The sequence below is a fragment of the Theobroma cacao genome, chromosome 2 (assembly GCF_053813885.1).
Source record: "Theobroma cacao isolate CCN51 chromosome 2, ASM5381388v1, whole genome shotgun sequence".
In the NCBI taxonomy this organism is placed as follows: domain Eukaryota; kingdom Viridiplantae; phylum Streptophyta; class Magnoliopsida; order Malvales; family Malvaceae; genus Theobroma; species Theobroma cacao.
Window position 1 is genome coordinate 50,121,107 of NC_142640.1, and position 20,252 is coordinate 50,141,358.

The following is a 20,252-nucleotide window of genomic DNA, read 5'->3' on the forward strand; positions in this document are numbered from 1 at the left end:
AATACTTTGGAATACAATCATGTGTGGTTGTGAATATCATCGCACACATGAAGCACCAATTACACTGTGCCACGTAAGGATCAATGCTTACCATGCAATGGCCGATAGCCCAATATCTTGGGCCCTCTATGTTCGGTTTTGACAAGATTTTAATATTGGGTGTTTGGGTTTTTTTTTTTTTAAATAAAAGATAAATATAACTACTATAAAATTAAATGTTCGAATACAACGTTGTCCAATCATGAATTATGAGTAACAATATTAAATTATTGTTGCGAGTTAAAGACAATGTAACACGTGTTAGAAGTATGTGTTTTTAACTTTCATTGTCCAAACAATGTCAAAAGGTTGGTGATATCTTGTCACATAATTGCAAAAGAATGACATATATGGATCAATTAGGTTTTTAGGTCTTTTTGAGTAAGTCCCGACATATTTATTTTTCGCATTTACAAATTTGTAGAATGTGTTTTCAAAGAAAGGAGGAAAAAAATAATTTCCATCCAATTATTGAGTTGTGCAATGAGTATATAGATATGATGCATAACTCAATTATTCGAATTTGGAAAATAAAACGTTTCATAATGTCGAATATTTCAGCTATATATGTTTTTGTAAATGAATTTGTAAAACATGTCGAAGAATATCCTTTCATGATAATTATAATTTTATTTATATATATATATATATATATTGCTTGGAAAATTAAAGGAAAAGAATAAAAATAATTTAATATTTAGTTATAGAGAAGCTTTAATGAATGTTGAGGCAGAAGCATTTTGTTTAAAGATATACATATGCACATTAATTCCATATCCCCCCCATCGAACTATAATATTAAATGATTTCTAGATAATGTTGTCGATTGAGTTAGGGTCACTTGGCTCGCGATAAATTCCATCAATGCACCAAACCAGTCACATGACATTCATTTGTCAGATTTTTTTTTTTCCTTGGCAGAACGAGCAAAATAAAGAGAAGAAAAAGAAACGTGGTGTGTATATAATAAAGACCATGCAACATGATTAAACCGTGTAGTTCAAGCCCCATGTGGTAATGTACAGTTGTTTCCTTGAGATAAAGAAATAGTACTTGTGAAGTAAAGAAGAGAGACAGAGAGAGAGAGAGAGACCATGATTTTCCTTTGTATTATTTTGATGTTTACGAATTGTTTTCGTATAAAATGTGATTGGTTTTGTGAATCAAGATATTCGTTTATTGAGAGATTGCTTTGCCGATGTTACTTTGAAAGCATGATCGGTTTCTGATCAAATTTTCTTATCCTGCTTCGTAAAAAAAAGAAGAGAGAGAGAGAGAGAGAGATCAATGTTGAGTCCTGAAATATGTAAGGCTAGCCAGCTAGCTAGCTAGCCAGAAGAGATTGATGCCATGCCAGGGTGTACGTATAAAAGCTTTCTGATCAACAGGCATAATGGCACCCCATGGTTTTGCAACAACTATTTTAACTGATATGCTTGAGTTTTAATTGATGTTTGTAGCAAATATTGGCCTCTTTATGGAGTATTTTTCATGTAGGAAACATTGGAGAGTGAAGTAAAAGAACAAAACTTGCATCAGATTTTGATAGTACGTACTGTTATTTTCTTCAGTCTGAGCAAAACCAGCTCAGCACAAAATTTTTCTGTTGATTGGTCTGGAAATAGAAAACTGAACAATACATGATCATGACATTTGAATTTAAACTCTAGGCCCACTGTCCGGTTGATCTGATTACTACTCTTCCCCTTCATCTATTCCAACCAATTTCAGATTTATTTTTCATGGACATAAAAAGGACAAGTTGCATAGAGGAATAATAAAGCAAACACAAGGCTTGCAGTCTGTAATATGGGGACCTAAATGCATGCTAATTAATGATAATTAACTGTTAAACCCCGCAGTATCGGGGCAATGAGATTTTTATTTAGATTACGAAAGAAGAGTTACAATTAATTTTCGAAATCAAGAATTAATAACAAAAACGAGACTCTTTGTAACGTAATATTACAAGTGAATGTTTCTTTGACAATGTGATATATTGAAAGATAAATCTGGGATTTTGCTCTTATACCTTTCGATACGATCAGCAGCCTCGATTTAGAAAAAAAATATTGGCTGATCCCAGACTTGGATGAGATTGGCTTAAGCACTTAGGGAGAGTCAGGGGGTCATTAAAATTGAATTTGATTCCCGGTAGATCAAGTATGACTCATCAGAAAGCTACGGAAGAGCATTTAATGTTCTTCAATGGTATTGGTTTAGATGACAAGTAGTAACAGAGAAAATAAACTACCATGACTGATCAGCAATCGAGGGCCATGGAATGCATGAGGGTGAATTTTTTTACGGTTCTTTGGGACAAGATAAAGCTAGCAGATTGATTAACTCTGATCGAAGGATTCCTTGCAGTTATGGCAAGCAAGATCATCTTAGTGAATAATGAATAGTGTGGCCACCAGCCGGGTACGTACCACTTGATTAATTAACAGCATGTGAAAAGTCATGACAATGCAACTTTGAGAGAAAATGTGTTATCACTCAGCATGCATCCTCTCTCTGATGACTGTAATTCAGCAGTTGTTGGACCATGATGAAGAGCATCATTTTCTTTTCGTTTCTTTTCTTTTTTTATTTTAATGGCAGCTCTAAGTGATTTCACTCGTGGAGAGAAAGGACAATCAGTACAAATGATTTTGTCCTGCCGAGGATAAATAAGCAAAGAAATTTTTTATACGAAACAAACTCTGATTTTGTCAATTCGTCTGTCATAGAGCTTGATCCTAACGATATGCTTAAAAAGAAAAGCTTGGGATTCTACCGATTAGGTCTGAGATAATGTATATCCTACCTGATAAGCATTGCCTGTCCGATTAATTAATTAAAAACACAACCTTCCCTTGTTGTCTTCCTAGTTAGAGTACAAAGTAGGCACCTGACTCTAATTTTCTACTTGAAACTAAATTAATCCTAACAATATGTACCTTAGGCTGACCTATGCAAATCAGTCCAGGAGAAATAAACAAGGATTCATCCTAAACAGTAGTCATCATGGCCGTGCAAGATTGAATGTTCTTTTCATGTAGATGTTAGGGCTAGGTACATCTACTCTTAGAAAGCATCATCTCCTTTTTCTTGGAAAAAGAAGCTGATACCAATGTAGAACTATTTCCCTTTGTACCAACAACAATGCAACGCAATTAGAAATCACTGTGACTGGTATGCTTCATGGAAATGCTGCCCCAGTGGAAAAAGGTTCCCAATGAAGAAAACCTTCAACACCAAAGAGAAATCGCCATTGCAACTTGCAGCAAAGCCTGCCCTTGGGAATCTAAGTTGTACCAGAGAAGAAGAGGAAGAAGAAGCAAATGCAACGATCTACCACTGACAGAAAAGAAACAACTGATAACCTTAAATGCCTAGAAGACCCACATCTTGGATAATTACCTGTTACGCGGTGCACCGAGTTAAAGGGTTGTAAGAGGAATCCATCAAAAGGATGACCCACTTGGTAAACGGTTCAGAGAGATGAATAAACATATGGGTGACAGGTTTGCGGTAGGGACATTGAAGGACCAACCATTCAGTATCTTATACATATATCACCAGCAAACTTCCTTATATGAATAAGATGAGGAACGATCCTCTTGTTAGTTAGTGATTGCTTACTGTTTTTTGTGGCCTGCAACGCCCACAGGCCAGGGGGCTCACCCACCTGAAAGAGTAAACCTCAAAGGCTGAAATGTGATCACGTGTGGGCTCCCTCCCTAATTCTTGAACATGATTCAACTTTTTGCTGATGATGTAAATGGCACCAACGAATCACAAATTTTGCCCGTGGAAGCTTGAAATAACGCAGAAATTAGGGAAGCACATGGACAGTAAGCAATGCACTAAAAACAACTGAAACCCCCCATCACTCTCACCATTTTAGTGAAGGATTAATCAAGGAAAGCTTTAATGTTAACAGGGAAGGTATGCAGTATTGCATGTGTAGCTAGTCTCTTTCCCTTGTACCTAAAGATTAATCTTTTGTTAGGTAATGTGAAGATATTAAACAAATTAACCAACACTGATAGCAAATTAATTCTCTCATGATCAAACCCTAATTAATTTTTTCTCATTACTCACACCAAAATCGAATATATCACACTCAACTTCAATAGCATTCAAACTTTGCTGCCTGTGTTGCAAGTTGGAAATATATGTACTACTAAAAATAAGTGGAAAAAGAATTAAAGCATGATCAAGCCATACACTTGTAAAATTTTTGCTCCAAGGGCATGGCGGACGGGACTAGCTTGTTTAATCATGCCTATCTCCTCCACCATGGTGTTGATGTGATCCGCGGGCCGGAGAGTCAGAAACGTTGCTGCCTGGAATCGGCCTATATGCGTTCAGTGCCGCGAGCACGCCTAAATGACTGTCGGTAACTGAACCGCCGGCACCAATTCCTGAACCAAATTGTTGTCCAGGCAGGAGAGCCATTGGAGTAGCGAAATTCATGAAATGCACCCCGCTAGACATAGTGCCCCTATACATGTTAGTATTACTAGCTGAAGGAAATGTCCACATGGGATCCCCAGCGCCACTCCCGCTGATGACTTGGTTGCTAGGATTGGTCACCATCCAAAATGTTGCCGGATTCGGATTATGACTGGCCGGAATTGAACCTGTAGTCGATTGTAACAAGTAACTCCCCACCTGATTCTGTGACAAGTCTTGATGCTGATCAGGCCTTCTCTTCTTCCCCATACTAGTATCCGCCTCCTCCGCCACATTCACGCTAGTGTCCCGCAACTCTTGCTTAGCTTGCAAGAAAGCGTTCATACTACTACTACTAGGAAAGTTTAATGAATCGTCTGATGATAAAGCAACACCCGGAAATAAAATCCTCCTATGTTGTTGCTGAGCTGGTGAGTCGTCAAGCACGTTCCTCTCCCACTCGCTTCTCATCCTCAATTGTTGCGTAGGAAAATTTGGGTTGAAGTAAGTGTTTCTCAAGTGAGAAGCCGACATGCTGGAACCCGAACTCCTGAGTGAAATATTGAGGGACGTAAAGTTTGCAGGAATAGTACCTGTCCCCGTTGCAGCAATGACCGCGGGCTCGGCTTGTTGAAGCAGCCACTCGATGGTTTCACCATCTGATTTGTGACCAAGCTCTCTTGTCAACTGGAAAACCCTAGCAGCGCAAGTTGCAGGCATGCGGATGCGGCGGCCACGCCCTTCCACCTTGGTGTGCCTGTCCTTGGTTGAAGTCCTCTTAGGGGGAGGCTTCTTGGGTGCTACGGATGCTGTTTTGGAGCTAGGCTCCGCGTTACCGGAGCTGGAACAAGGCGGTTCTTGTTGGTGTTCCGTCTTTTCTAGGAGCTGTAGAGGAAAGTTTGGCCTGCGGATCCCATTCTCACCATCCATGATCATGTGTGGAATTATATGTTTTTCTCTTCCCCAGCCCCCTCCCCGCTCCCCCCCTTTTTTTTTTTTTTTCCCTTTTCTTTGTTTTGTTTTTCCTTTTTTTTCCCCTCTCCTAGTACATCTGTAGGTGACCCTCAATTCAGTGACTTTGGTGGCCTAGTGGGTCTCTCTTTCTCTTTCCATTTCTCTTTCTTGCAATATGTTGTTTAGCTTGGAATTCCCTTCTGATGGGAGCTGGTAGCTGTGTTGTTTCTTTGCTTTTCTCTCTGCAAAGAGAGAGAGGATAAGGGAAGAGGGCAAGCTTTAAGCAACAAATACAATGAGTGAGAATTATAAGGGTGGGCTAAGAAAAGCAATTATTTTTTGGGATTGGAAATATTTTGTTTCATTGAGGATGTGTCTGTAATTTTGGGTTTTCTTCTTTTATGTATTTGGTTTTTATTATTATCTATAAAACTAGAACTAAAAATAAAAATAAAAACCCTTAGCTTATATTATATTATAGTATAGTGATTGTAATTTTTCTTTTTTTGGGAGTGGTAGCCCTTTTTTTTGTGGTTGGACAGTCCCTTGATTCAGACTCCACGTGCGGTGCTCTTTATCATTCAATCCATTAAGACAGTGGTGGCCTGAGTTTGGGACCCCATTCCTTAAGTCAAAAAACCTCAAGGAAAGAACCCTCCCTCTCTCTCTCTCTCTCTCTCTCTCTCTCTTGCTAAAATTAAAGAAAAGAAAAGAAAAAAAAAAGAGATAATCAAGTGGCTCCCATTCCATTCTTGTAATCATTGCCCTTTTGCCTTTGCTCTTATATTTAAAATAAACCATGCTTTCCACTTAGCACATGTACCTTTCCTTTCCCACAAAAACAATTCCCTTGTCTATGTTTAAGATGAGGATTATACCCTGGTTTGCTGCCCCTCTAGTGTTCTCAATTCATGAAAAGTATATTCTTCATCTTTATTCAATTAAATTTTTGAATATTGCAGCATTCAATTCAATACTTTTTTGCTTTGTTAATATTATAATGCTGTCCTTTGACAATTTTTTTCATCAAATTCTCTTTTACGTATGCAATTTTTTGACGTCATTGTTTATATATATATATATTTTTTTTAAAAAAAAAAAAATATAATTCAATTAATTTAATAATAATTATTATATAAATGTCAATTCAAATCTACCCCCATGAACGATCTAACTATAAATTTGGTACCAGCTTTGAACTCTAAAACACCTAATCAAACTAACAAACTATTGAGTATATATATGAAAATGATAGGAGTATATTATGTTTGGTTGTATCTCAATCAAAATGTTGCTAACCATGCATATATGGACTAAATTTTCCTTTTATAATTTCTCCTTTTCCTTTTCTTTCTCAATGTCTTCATCAACAAGATTATCAAGACGGGTAATGTTATTTCAGCTGACAAAGATGATTTTTTTAAATGTATAGTACTTGAATTGCTCTATTTGCTTGAATTACCTCATTTATCTTGAATAAATCATTATCCATTGCTTCTAGCTTCAAACATTTGTAACCATATAGAAAGTTACAAGAACAAAATCTATGGCTTAACCCTTCAAACATCCATATGTAACCAAGCTTTTTCTAGGGGTAATGATCACTAATCAACATACAAGAAGTCCCATCTCTTTTGGATTATTTTTTTTTTTGAAAATTAAATCTCTTTCTCTTTTGGATCCTACCATCCAAGGATGGTCATTGACCAGCAAAATCATCTTAATCGAAGAAATCTCAAACATTTTTGTGGTAGGATATCACACTTGAAGGACAAATCTTTCAGTAGATTTCTGAGTCAATACCCAACACTTTTCAGGTCTCCATCTTTGGACATGTGAGCCACACAGTCTGCAAGATATATACATGTGTGGTCCTTACAAGTTTTATTTAAAAGCTCATATTCCCAAATTTTGCCTTTTTTCCAAAATGCCATAAAAGGATCCCAACTCAATATTTTTTTACACCTTTGTAGGAGAGAAAGAGAGCCACTGTTTTGTGAGACCACTAATCTTAATCTTCGGACCAATTGACTTGCCATAAGGAATATGTTGTTCATGAAGTGATAGAAATATGTAGGTTTCAAAACCCTTTTGTGTTACGATTATGATATATGTATATATTTACGATTCTAACTTTCAAATTTATTTTTTTCCTTATAGGCATGTTCACAAAAACAGAAATGTTACGAGATAGTATTGTTTACATCATACTGTAACTTTTTTAGAAAAAAGGTTATAACTGAGATTATAGTGTAAATTGATGCATGAAAAACCTAAGTTTTCATGTTAATTTTTGGGTTTTTTATTTGCTTGAAATAAAGTGTTATGCATGTCGGCATGTATAACTGCACGATATCTAATAAATCTCTTTTGATCAAGGAAAAAAATTTGGTAGAGAGCACAAACTTCTACCCCTAGACCAGAAAGCATGCATCTAACTCTTTAATTTCAACCTGAAAATTTTTTTCCTATCGAACAATCTTCTTCCTTCTAGCTCTTTGTCCTTTTTTGATATACTTTTAGTATATATACCATACAAGTGAAATATACATGCAGGCACACACATATATATAATTAAGAATGAAAAGAAACAAGCCAGCACCACCCATGAGAGAGAGAGAAAAAGATAGAAAGCATTGCACGTCCATCCCATATGCCTAACAGGCCAACGTGTAGCTTAAAAGGGAACACAAAACAAATACATTGGCAAAATATGGCAACTTTCAAATATATTTCAACAACCAACATACCTAACTAATGATAAAACCCAATTTTTTTTCGAGTACTGTAATCATTTTTGCTCTAAAACAGCACTAATGGGAATTTGATCTCGATAATGACCCTTCCTAAGACTGTCGTGAACTTTGGGATTAATGTTGATTTGGTACTATAATCTTCTGATTTAGATCTGTACCACTTTGTCATGTCATTCACTTCCCTACACCTTTTCACCCCCCAACATTGAACCATGCCTTTCTTGTCTCAATTTCACAGCACAGCTTGGATTATGAAACCACAGTTGCATAGTTACAGATCCAAAATCAAGACTACGGATATTAAAGAAAGACCCTTTGTATCACAAAATTACAGAACATCAGAGAGAAGTCTCTTTTCTGGTTTAATCAGACTATCTGCGAGTGAATTTTGGTTTTGTAATTTTCAATATGATTGGGATTATGTATCTCGTTTCTGGTTTCTTTTACAAAACCAATGATTCTTGGTATGAGACCAACAATGTCAAGGTTGTCTCTGAATGAAGTACTCTTAATAATGTCAACGACATAATCACATTCCCTTCAAAAACTCTAAACATAAATATAAGAATTCCAAATATCATTTTGTGTCTAAAACTGAAAAATCTGTAATTCTATTTGACAAAATCATCTTTATCAAATTTTATCGATTAATTACATTCTGTTCGAGAGATTTACGAACATGTTTTCGAGAAAACTCTTATTTTTATTCAAATCGAAAAGAAAAAAACCAAAGGAAAATGAAAATTAACATTTTACAACTTTCATCAAGCCATGCTGGCTAGAGTTTCCGTCATGGTCCCAGCGGTACTATCTAGCACACCAAGAAACAATGAAACCCACCAGCTCTGTTCTTGAAGTGATGTTGTGTAGCCCCCATTGGATCAACTCTCTCGGTAAAGGCTTCTGCAATGTGGAAAATCACGTGCCTTGACATCGATCTTTGCTGGTGATGCTGATGGCTTACCCTCCATTTGAGCTAATTATTCAAACAAATTTGTCGGAATGTTGGCGGTTTCTCAGCTACAAGAAAATTAAAGTCTCCTTTTATCCTCCTATTTTTGGTCAAGCTGGCTGCTTGCTTTTGAAAGTTACAGATCTAATACCTTAATCCAGTATTTCACCCAGAGAATATATATTCTTCTTTTTTAGTGATTAAATGTATAAGCAAATTACACAACAAACGCATGTAACACGAAATTTTTATCTCGACACTGCCTTCCTAGATTAACTAACTAAATACATGAAATCACGAGATTTTTGAACACCAAGTTTGATAAGATTATCAATATTTGCAGCTCGGGAATGTAATTAATTAATACACAGCTTCCAGGTACATGCCATGTCTTTTTATTTTATTGGCTAATTTACATAACACGTGATATGTTTAATAGATATGTACGTGTGTACTAAACTATAGAGGTCATGATGCATGTACCATGCTTATTAATTTTTGACCCATTGCCCTAATTATAAAAATGTATCAAGAGCTATACCAAGGAGAAAATCCTAGGCAAGTCCAATGAATCCAATCATTAAAACAATGTCCTATATCTCTTTAGCAAGATAAGAGAATGATAAAATAAAGAAATCCTTTACTTGTACAAGAACAAAAGATCAATCTATAGCTTAAGAAAGCTTCACCTTAGGCTATGCATTCCTTTCAATGATTAGGAAGATTACTGCTGTATGAGAAGAGAAAATTAGAAGGAATGACAGGTTGGCATGCACAAAAAGACTTGCTTAAAAGAATTGACAGATTAACAAAGAGAGAGAGAGAGAGAGAGAAAGTGAGGGAGATTGTCAACTGCACCATTTGGAAAAGCTGGCAAAGCCAATCAGAAAATCCACATCACTTTCCGTACCCACAGCACTAGAAAAAGATGTGTTTGTGGCCGAGAGAGAGTGGGTCTTTTCTCCTTTGCTACAGTGACCTTACCTCGTAGTCATTTTTTCCTTTGTAAAAAATCTGTACCTTCTTCCTCAATCCTTTCGTTTCCACTTTCTTTCCTCTTTTACTAGCCATTGTTATGTAATTGGGGAGATGATGCTTTCTGATGTTTCTCATCAGCTATTCTGTCCCTTTGCTTTATTTTACTGTTCAGAAAAAAGGCTTGTTTTCTTCCTTTCCTTTGATTGTTTGTCTCTGCATGCTTATGCCTCAAAGGGTGTGTGTGTGCTTAGCTTCAAATTAATTAGCTAATTTGTCATTTACTATTGTTAGATCATAAGAGTAAGCTCATCTCTATGTTCTTAATCCTTTTTTAATCACATTGTATGCAACATCAAATTTAAAATTGTAGCAAGAGTGTAAATTAGCTACATATATTTATAATATTTACAGTGTTCGAGAAATATTATAACGCAAAAAGAAAAATTTTAAATTTGTCAGATTTATGACCCAAGGTTTATGCTAAGTCAACAAGTTTAAACATTGTAGTTTATTTTATCTTTAAAATTATTGATCAAGGATCGAAGATGATTTTAAAATTTAATATATGTATCGTAAAAATTTACAAAAACCCAAAATCTTAAATATAAATTTTTTTTCTTTGTTCGGGGACTTGTTGGCACTTTCGCCTTGATAAAATGCCTTTTTAAGTCATAAACTGTTACATCGCATCGAGCCTGTAGCTGGAATTTCATGACAGCAGACTCCAGTAAGTGTTTGCTCTTCTTTTACTAAACATTTATATGAATATATACGCTTTTCAAAAAGACAAAAAGCCTTCTAGATTAATTCTAAAGGTTTGAATCCAAAAAGGCAATGTTCAAGTCAACTTAATCTAGAGAAACTTAGGAAAAAAAAAGAAGAAGCTTTTCATATGTGGAAAAATCAACGCAATTAAATGTGTTAGGCCTAGATGAGAAGAAAAAAAATGTTGAATCAAAAAAGCCAACCTTAAGACCCCGTAAGGTTTAAGTCAGTGGAAGTGTGCTGAAATATTGTTGCATTCTCGGACTTTACAAATCTGAAAATAAATCCCAAGTTGGAATTATCATGGAATTTGCCGTAAAATTTTAGTAAATGTGACAGTGATTTTATTGGACAAATTTGCAAGAATTTCCCCATTGGGGGGAGGGTCATTTTCTTTGGATGTGCACTCCAGCCTGTTGACCATGGCTTTTGGACAAAGGAATTGACCAGTCCAAAGATAACCATTTTTGAATCATGTTGGTATTTTTTTTCCTTTGGGTAATTTGATTTATGTCAGCTAATTTAAGCTATTATATAAACGACGTGTAATTATTTGATCTTTTTATAACATATGATAAATTATGTTTAATGAACGATTTTATATGATCATGAGCACATTACAAACATTCGAAATAACTTTTATAAATCTCAACGTTGATTCAAACAATACAATCGAATTATATTTTGTCGGATCTCGAAAGATTGCTTTTTCACAAACATCCAATGAAGAGAGAGAGAGAATTAGGGAAGGGTACAATCATCAACACAAGGGGGTTAAACTTGGATGACAAAGCACAACAACGTGAAGCCAAGCAAATGATGGAGACGAAACAAGAAGCTAGTTAAAGTTGGAGGAGGCTTTGGAAAAGTACCCTCTGCATAATTGCACTTGCTTCTAATAAATCCAGTCATAGACGATGATAAGTCTTTATTTTCCCCCCCTTTATCGTTTATCACATTTTCAATAATTACATTATATTAAAATTATGAAGTAATAAAACAGTCATCGCCGTCTCGATGTCATTATTATTTATTAAATTGAAAAATAAATTTATAAAACCAAAAAGTAGATTTTTTTTAAAGAGTGTGGGACCTACCCTCCAGCTCACTTATTGGAATGTCCTTCTCCAGTCTGTCTGGCAGAGTTGGTGGGTGGGCTGACAGTGCCATGTCACTCTCGACAGTTGGAATCTTCTCACCCTTAAGGGCTGACGTCATCCAACTCCAATTCTTACCACGTGGCACCGTTGCAGTGGCACCACCAATCTTATCCGTTCCCTCCAAAATCCTAGGGCTGATGTCAACACAAACGACAAAGGAAAAAAGCAAAAGAAATTTGAAGCAGTTGGGTCACATCATGCATGACTTTTAGTTTCGAGCCGCTGGTTGCTTTACAGGGGATTCAGTTATGTATGTCCCGGCTGGGCTAGGCTGGACTAGCTGCCTCAGAGCTACCTAGGTCTTTTCACCATCGAGTTAATGGCTAACTATCATTGTTCTTACCCTATTCCACCATCAACCCTTTATGCATGTCACATTTTCTTTAAATATATATATATATATATATATATATGGGATGAAATTTGAATAGGGAAAAGATGATTGAGAAGACTTGTAACAAGTTTGTATGATATTTATTTTCCAATAAAACAAAGTTTGTATATATAATATATTTTTTCTATTAATAATAAATTTTTCATAAAAAACTTATTTTGAAGCTTTGTGGATAAATTTCACCAATAGTTCATAATCTTTTATCCCAGTTTTGCTTTAGTCCCTTATCTCTTAATTGTTTCATTTGAATTTCTAAGTTTTGAAAATGGTTTTATTTTGACCATTTCGTCAAATCATGCTATTAAAGTTGATGTAATGTTCACATTGCAAATCACGTGACACACCACATGAATATTCTCTTGATATTTCACATGGATATTTTTCTCAATTATTAACACAAAGGATCAAAATGAAATCACTTTCAAAGATTAAGTATCCGAATAGATTAGTATAGAGATTATAGATTAAAATGAAATTAGAATAAGAGATTCGAAATACATGGATGAAATTTACCTGAAAACTAATACTACAAGCATACATGTATATTATTTCATTTAAATGACTTAAATTTGATCCGATATGTATAATACACAAACGGAAAAAGAACGTGCACAATATTTAATTAAACACACTAATATAAGACATAAATATACTTAACACCGAATCAAATGTTCAGATGCCACGTTGTATACATTCTTAATGACACACATAGGCTAAAAACTTTTCATGGATATTTCAATTCTCATTTTGTACCATATGTGAACGCTATGATGATTGAACAAGGTTTCTATTCATGAAACGGCTGCTAGCAGCAAAAGTTTACCAGTAACAAAACACTAAGAACCACACCCACACACACACTTGGGGGGTTCGTTAAATTATTGACTTGTGAAAACGATTTGTACAATCATTATTCGATTTCCATGGAGATGAAAATCAGTCTTATATGCATATATACATATGAATGATAAGAAAGATTTTAGAATATTTTTGTCAGTTATGGTAAGGATGCTTGCAAAGAAACCTTTAAATTTCTATATGTCATTGTCAATGAATCATGATTTTGATTATCATCATCTAGATTTTGGCTATCATTTTGATGTGAATTGCCCCCACCGAAAGAAAATTCAACATTGGTGTGAAAACATGGATCTATGATAAAACCCAATGTATATATAAAAAAGTATTAATTACATTGGCCCCCACTAAACCTCTTAATTTCAAACTAGCTGATTGTCACGTGATAGACTATGGAATAATTCATGGAATCTTCAACAATTTTCCAACCCTACCTAGACATCTCAAGGTACTCATTTTTCTTTCTCTTTTCTTTTTTTTTTTTTTTTTTGTCTTTTTGAATTACTAATTAAAAAACTTTTCTTGAGTAAATTCCAGATAACATCATTGTCTTAAAAGATAAAGCTTTCATTCAAATCATTCTATATTAGAAATTGAATCCAAGATGATTTTATCTTTCTTTTCTTGTTAAAAATAGGTCAAAGATGAACATGCATACCTATAACTGATGGGTTAAATGAAAGAATTTTTTGCTTGAAAATGACTCTTCTATCATTTTATAATATCTTATTTTCTGGGTTTTTGGCTTTTTCTTGTTAAAAGTTGTACAAAGATGAAAATGAATAGACTAGAAAGCCATATGGAAACCACCAGTGAATTTAGGGAATAAGTCACAGAGAATGTAAGTTCTTTTTTGGGAAATGGTAGCTTAAGAATAGTTTTCAGAGTGCAAGAGACAATTGAATGAAATTCCATGTGCATGATTGATGAAGCAGTTGCATGAGAAACAAACACTGCTAGAGCATTAAACTTAGCACAAGAGTTGTATTATTTGTTTAGATATGGAGAGAGGAATGAGGATTTCGATGTGATAAGTCCTTTCAAAGACATTACTGTATCTCCCATCTTTCTGTAAATGCATCATTTGGGTGTGGAAGATTCTCTCCTCTACTTTCTGTGTACACGAATTGTGTTTAATGTGCCGACATGCTATGCTTTTGGGATCTGATAAAGTTTTCAAGGTATGGGTTTAAACTCTATCCTATCAAACAGACAGTGGAAAGAAAGTACACCAGAAAAGAATAATTTGATTACTCATTTTAAAGTCGGTTAATTTAGTCACTCTATTAAAATTTTTTTAATTGAATAGAATCGACTTAATCGATTTAATTTTATTAAATATGTTGATTTTAACTGATCTTACCGACCACCAACCTTGGTAGTCAGCTTAGTTTACATTTTTTTTTTCCAGAGAGATGGAACAAACTTATTCTATTTGATTCAATCTAATAGATTTCACTTCTCTAGTATTTTATTTTTGTATTATAAGATAATTGTGAATCCTGACATTTAAGCTCTAAAAGGCTGCCATGAAAATGAACACTCACTTGGTCCACTTCAGATTCCGAAGTCAAACCAACCATTTTGCGTGGCTGAGGAGAACCAATTCAATCAAACACATGCTTAGAGTCCCTCGTCCATCGCATTCTTGTTGGTTTATAAGCAGGTAGCCTCTATTTCATAAGACAGCACCATGGAAAACACGAACTGAGCAATAAGGCCGAGGGAAGTATCAGTCCAATAATGTTTTTGTCGATTCTCTTACTAAATTTGATGTTTAAAGATTTGAGATATTCTATGCTTGATGATAATACGAATTGAAACTTCCCAAAAAAAAAAAAGGAAATGAAATGAAATAATTACATAATACTAACCAAGAGAAAATCAGGATTTTCAGCCCCCACTCAAACAGGAGTAAAAAGGCTCCAGTCATTCACCTTGAAGCTTGTAACAGCTAGTTTAAAGACTTCAACCATCGGCACAAGCCCAGATTGCATAGCAGGAACAGCTAATCCAGCACCAACTGCACTCGCACTCTGGCTCAAAGGGCTGCCAATCATAATAACATAATTGCAAACAAGTTACAGAATATCGAGACATATTTCCATAGTAGGCTGAGCAATCAGATCAAAGGATTCCTAGTTATTGCTTTCAGCCAAATTGTTTGCCAACACGTTAAGCTTAACCTTGGAAGAGTTGGTAAATCAATTTTTGAGTAAAAAAGAAATGGCTACTGGGAAAATTTTTGAATACCATACATTCACCTTCACGACTATTTCAATGGCAAAAGGACAATGAAGCGCTGACACTTACTGTATCAAGATGGGCTCATATGCAGTTATCAGAACATCTGTCCCAACTTCCTTAAGACGTAGGTTGGCCAGATAGACCTGCATGTGTATTCATCAAAACCACACTTACCAATTTAAAACAACTAAATAAAAACAGAGAAAACTGAAAACAGAAAGCAAAAGCACCTTGATTATATTTTGTGCTTCTCTTCCTTGCCTTCCCTTAGAAACAGCCTATGCATAAGTAACAAAATTAGAGATAGAAGACATTAACAGATATAAGGCAACGATGAGGGAGAAGGGAAGCGAGAGTCCAGTGAACTTGTTGAATTCATAAAGCAAGGGTATTAGAAACCATCTTCAATATGCTGATCTTTTACATAGAAACTGTGTTCATAAAAAATTTATTATCCAACTAGTAAATGATTTAAAAGCACATCTTTATACATTCATAGATTTTTTGTGCTGCATAAAAACACACCAAAATGTTAGCAAGGTTGCTGCCTTACAGAAATAGAAGGAAGAAAAATGAGAAATCCAACCAATGGTTTTCTAACCATGTACTGAAGCACATAGCTCAGCGCAAGTTTCCAACTTCTACAATCACATCCCAGAAAATTCTCAGAGAAGGAAATTTAGGGGAAAATTTACAAGTAAGACACATATTACTATCCCAGCAGGTCTAAATTGCAACCATCTAACAGCCAGGGTATTACACTTGAAGAACAATAAAGAAAACCTTTTTGTTCTGCTCTAACCAAGGGAAAGAGTGTCTGACCTAGGGGCAGATCAATCAGAACTGAAAAGCTCATGAACATTGAAGATAAAGGACAAGCACACATGATATCAAAGATTCATACACTCTTTCCAAAATCTCAGATTCTTCACTTTGAATTAACTCAAAACAACAAGTTCAGAAAAATTTTAAACCAGCAGAGCTTTGGCTTGCCAAAATTATCTAATCTTACAATCTCAGTTAAATATAATGCCATTTCATTAACAGAACAGAAAAAATGATCTCAACATGTGCAACTAAGGCTATTTAATGTCACAAAATATCAGATACACCTCATACTCCTCCATTTAGAAACTGCCTAAACTAGGAAAACAGAATGGCCACAGCTGAAATCATATAATTACTCCAAGTTAAAATACAAGTATATGGTAGCCCAACAATCAGAAAAAAAATTATTCTAAAGAAAAAATCCAAATTGCAACCTTAATTTTAGCTTTTATCCCAAGCACATCCATACACATACAAGTACAGACAAAAACAGAACACAAATTTGTTTTCACTTCAATAAGCCTCATACTTCAATTGTCTTTCATAGGAAAAATCATAAACTGGTGGTATTTTCAATGACAAAAGTCCTACATAGATCGAATAATAGTACAGAGGAAATGCAACATTTGGCAGAAGTTAAAGGTTACCATACCTAGCATGTAAAATAACACAATAAATTGCTGATTTAAAAAACATTGAGAATCAAGGAAGAGCACAACCTAATAACATGATGTTTGATGAGGCAGGAATCTGTAGGCAAGCATAATACTGAAAGTTGAACCTAGTAAGAATGAAACTCTAGTCACATGCTATCAATATGACTCATACCATTTGGCCAACTGCAGTTGTAACAACAGCTGGGATGTTTCTGTAACGCAATCCAGGGGCCTCAACCGCTGCTGACTGCTCAAGCAGCTGAAACACAGAGCAAAAAGGAAAATGTTATATCTACAACATATTGAGTCTCAAACAACTGCCAAGTAAATCCAATCCCTTTAAGACATTTTTTTTCCCACCACTATTCCTCTCCTTTTCTCCTTTCCATATTCTGGTGCAGGGAAAAGAGCTCTTTAAAGTGTAGAAACAATTGTTCTGGATGTCTATAACATCAACAGAACCTAAGTAAATATAAAGACAATCATGGCAATGCATAGAGAAATTTAATCCTAATTACCAAAGGGCATGTAGAACTTGTAGTTCTTATTTTATTAATGGTTTAGCCATATAAGCAAGAAGGAATATATTCTTTAGCGGGGTATACTTGATAATTTACAAGAAAATAAAATGGGAAATAAAAAAAATACAGAGAACAGAAAAAGCTAACTTAAAAGTGTTGAGAGCCCCAGGAGAAAAAGGGGAAACCAAGCAGCACACCGGGTTAGGTAGACCCGACAAAAAGTTTACGAGGATCTTAGCTACATGTTAATGCCATAAACCTATAATTCTATTATTCATAATATAAGATTAAAGCTTCTCCAAATTAACAATTCTCAAAGGATATGATAAACATAAAACCCACAATACTAGCAAGTACTAGAAGGAAGCTAATTCAAATACATAATTGCTTTATAAATTACTGTTTCCTTTCCATAAAAGGACAACTACCATAAAAATCGTTACAAAGCCATAAAAAATAGCATGAGGTTACCGTGAATCCTTCACCGTCTTGTTCAACAGCAAGGTCTTGAAGAAACCAGACAGCACTTCCGTCATCTCCAACTTCATGCTTGTAATCTAGTAACTCAAAGATTAAGCTCTCATCACGCGCAGGGTCCACAAACACCTCCTTCGATCCCAAACAGGACCAACATTTCAGAACAAAAAAGGAAATAAAAATTCAACAAATAAATAAAAGGGGATTGGGGGGTTGGAAAACTAACCTGATGATCGGGAACTTGCCTGATGTTACTAACATCCTAAAACAATGTACAATATCAAATACAGAGGTATTAGTTATAATTATTACTATAACACATGACATTAAGGAAAATGAAGCAGAGAAAAGAAAGTAACCTGAAACCTAAGAGGAAATGTAGTTGAGATTGCTCCACCGAACAAAGGCCTTTCGGAGTACAAATCCGCCGACATGTTTACCAGACAGAGACAGAAACCGGCAACTCTCCGTCACCGCTAGTTCTTTGACTGAACGGAAAATAAAGATTAGAACGGCGGAGAATTGATTTTGACTGACGAAGACAAAGCCGAAAACCAAAAGGGAAGGGTCTGGTGTTTTCTTCAGAGATTCTGCAAAAGGCGCGGGGTTTTGGTACGGTTATTAAAGGGGTGTTTTGGGGAGGAGCGTTTAGATAACGCCATCTCTGATTGAATTTAAGCTAAATGGTAGGGGTAGAAAGGGGAATTTGGTTTAGGACTGTTTGTTGAAGGTGTAAACGACGCCGCTTTAAAGGAAAATAATAAAAAATAAAAAAATAATATCCTTTTGTATCAGAGCCAGGTTTCGATCCTGGGACCTGTGGGTTATGGGCCCACCACGCTTCCGCTGCGCCACTCTGATTTGTCTTTGGAGATTATATATTTGTAATTTCAAAGTAATATCCTTCTTTTCTTAACAATCTTTCACCAGATAAAATTCACTTATACCCCTATAGTTTTTTTATTCTCAATTAACATCCCATGAATAATTTCTATTCTCACAATATACTACGATAACTTCTCTTCTCACAAGAGGTAGACTATTAATTTTGTTTAATAAAATTACGATAATACTCTTAATTCAAATTTAGTATATTTGTTCACAATATTTTTGTAATTTTTGTTGAGTAAAATTAACAATCTAATATCCTATGAGAACAAAAGTTATACACAATATACTAATTGTTAATAACAATATTCACAGCGGGGTAATTGAGGGAAAAAAAAAACTCTACAAGATATCACACAAAAAATTTTGAGTTTTAAGGTTTAAACTTGTACGTTTTAATGTTTAAAAACTGTATGTACAATTTTACCTTATAATATATTATTGAGTTTTAATGTTTAAAAAAAAGAGGTTTCCATATCAAATATCTCTATTAGAAAAGTCTCAATTTCAAATGTTTTCTTATCAAATCATTCAAAAACAAAATCAAATACCTAAGTTCTCTTTTTAGTCAGTTGCCAACCAAGCGAGAGAATAAATAATACATAAGAATAGAAAAAGTTATTACTCATACCGAACATGTTATAAAGACATTTAGAATTACTCTCATTCCTAAATGTGGAAATCTAAAAAGTAACAAGATAGTATGTTTCTTTTCTACAATGGTAAAACACTATACAATTTTTTTTTTTGCCAAGAACATATTATATGTAGTGATGCTTTTTCTTATTTAAGAAATTATGATATATATATATATATATATATACATATATTAGTATTATCAATTTTTGAGATGGTATTAGTTTTAAAGGGCCATTATCAATTACAATTTTGGTATTAGTTTTAAAGGGCTATTATCAATTACAATTTGATTTAATACTAATTGTGTGTTTTTATGCCTTTTGATATAATTAAACGTTAATGTCAAAATCTGAAAATATATTTAAATTAAAATTTACTGTGAAATCTAATGGTATAATATAAAAATAACTTTTTTTAGTAAATTATGTTAAAAACATGTTGTCACAAGTCGAAACTTAAACTCAATATCGTGCGATCTTAAATTTTAAAAATAAAATTTAATTAAACGTATAAATCACATATTCATATTCTCAACCTAAAATATATGTTTGATATGTAGTGAAATGTTCATGTTTATATATCTAAGATTAAACTCATTTCTTATTTATATGGGATCCCTGACGCATATACTATTAATAATTACAAATTATTTTGAGGGACCATTATCACTTACACTTTATTTAATACTAGTTATGTG

General features: G+C 34.5%; 2 protein-coding genes and 1 non-coding gene across 4 annotated transcripts; all 3 read right to left on the minus strand.

The window, feature by feature from the left end:
• Positions 1 to 4,084: 4,084 nt before the first annotated feature.
• LOC18610435 (transcription factor TCP15-like) lies at positions 4,085 to 5,522 on the minus strand. Its single transcript, XM_018114465.2, has one exon. It carries the CDS (start codon positions 5,416 to 5,418, stop codon positions 4,303 to 4,305), a length of 1,116 nt encoding a protein of 371 aa, XP_017969954.2. The 5' UTR covers positions 5,419 to 5,522; the 3' UTR covers positions 4,085 to 4,302.
• A 9,193-nt stretch (positions 5,523 to 14,715) lies between these two features.
• Positions 14,716 to 18,635, minus strand: LOC18610437 (ran guanine nucleotide release factor, putative (Mog1/PsbP/DUF1795-like photosystem II reaction center PsbP family protein)). Of its 2 annotated transcripts, none has more exons than XM_007046083.3 (8): positions 18,388 to 18,635; positions 18,255 to 18,290; positions 18,023 to 18,160; positions 17,203 to 17,289; positions 15,777 to 15,824; positions 15,613 to 15,689; positions 15,174 to 15,348; positions 14,716 to 15,006 (listed from the first exon to the last, which is right to left on the minus strand). In XM_007046083.3, the coding sequence occupies exons 1-7, from the start codon at positions 18,460 to 18,462 to the stop codon at positions 15,204 to 15,206; spliced, it is 606 nt and encodes a 201-aa protein (XP_007046145.1). In that variant the 5' UTR covers positions 18,463 to 18,635; the 3' UTR covers positions 14,716 to 15,006; positions 15,174 to 15,203. The 2 variants fall into 2 exon arrangements, with proteins under 2 accessions (XP_007046145.1, XP_088659269.1); XM_088803143.1 differs by having other exon boundaries at positions 15,237 to 15,348; positions 18,388 to 18,603.
• Positions 18,636 to 18,817: 182 nt separating this feature from the next.
• Positions 18,818 to 18,889, minus strand: TRNAM-CAU (transfer RNA methionine (anticodon CAU)). Its single transcript has one exon. It is a non-coding gene; the product is annotated as a tRNA-Met (tRNA).
• Between the last annotated feature and the right edge of the window lie 1,363 nt (positions 18,890 to 20,252).

Excerpts from the sequence above, each read along its gene's own strand:
- LOC18610437 (XM_088803143.1), bottom strand. The coding sequence starts at position 18,462 with ATGTCGGCGGATTTGTACTCCGAAAGGCCTTTGTTCGGTGGAGCAATC. Across the intron at positions 17,290-18,022 it reads AAGACGGTGAAGGATTCACG|CTGCTTGAGCAGTCAGCAGC; the intron begins GTAACCTCATGC and ends TCTGTGTTTCAG. Across the intron at positions 15,007-15,236 it reads TAGCTGTTACAAGCTTCAAG|TTCGTGTTTTCCATGGTGCT; the intron begins GTGAATGACTGG and ends CTTATTGCTCAG.
- LOC18610435 (XM_018114465.2), bottom strand. The coding sequence starts at position 5,418 with ATGATCATGGATGGTGAGAATGGGATCCGCAGGCCAAACTTTCCTCTA.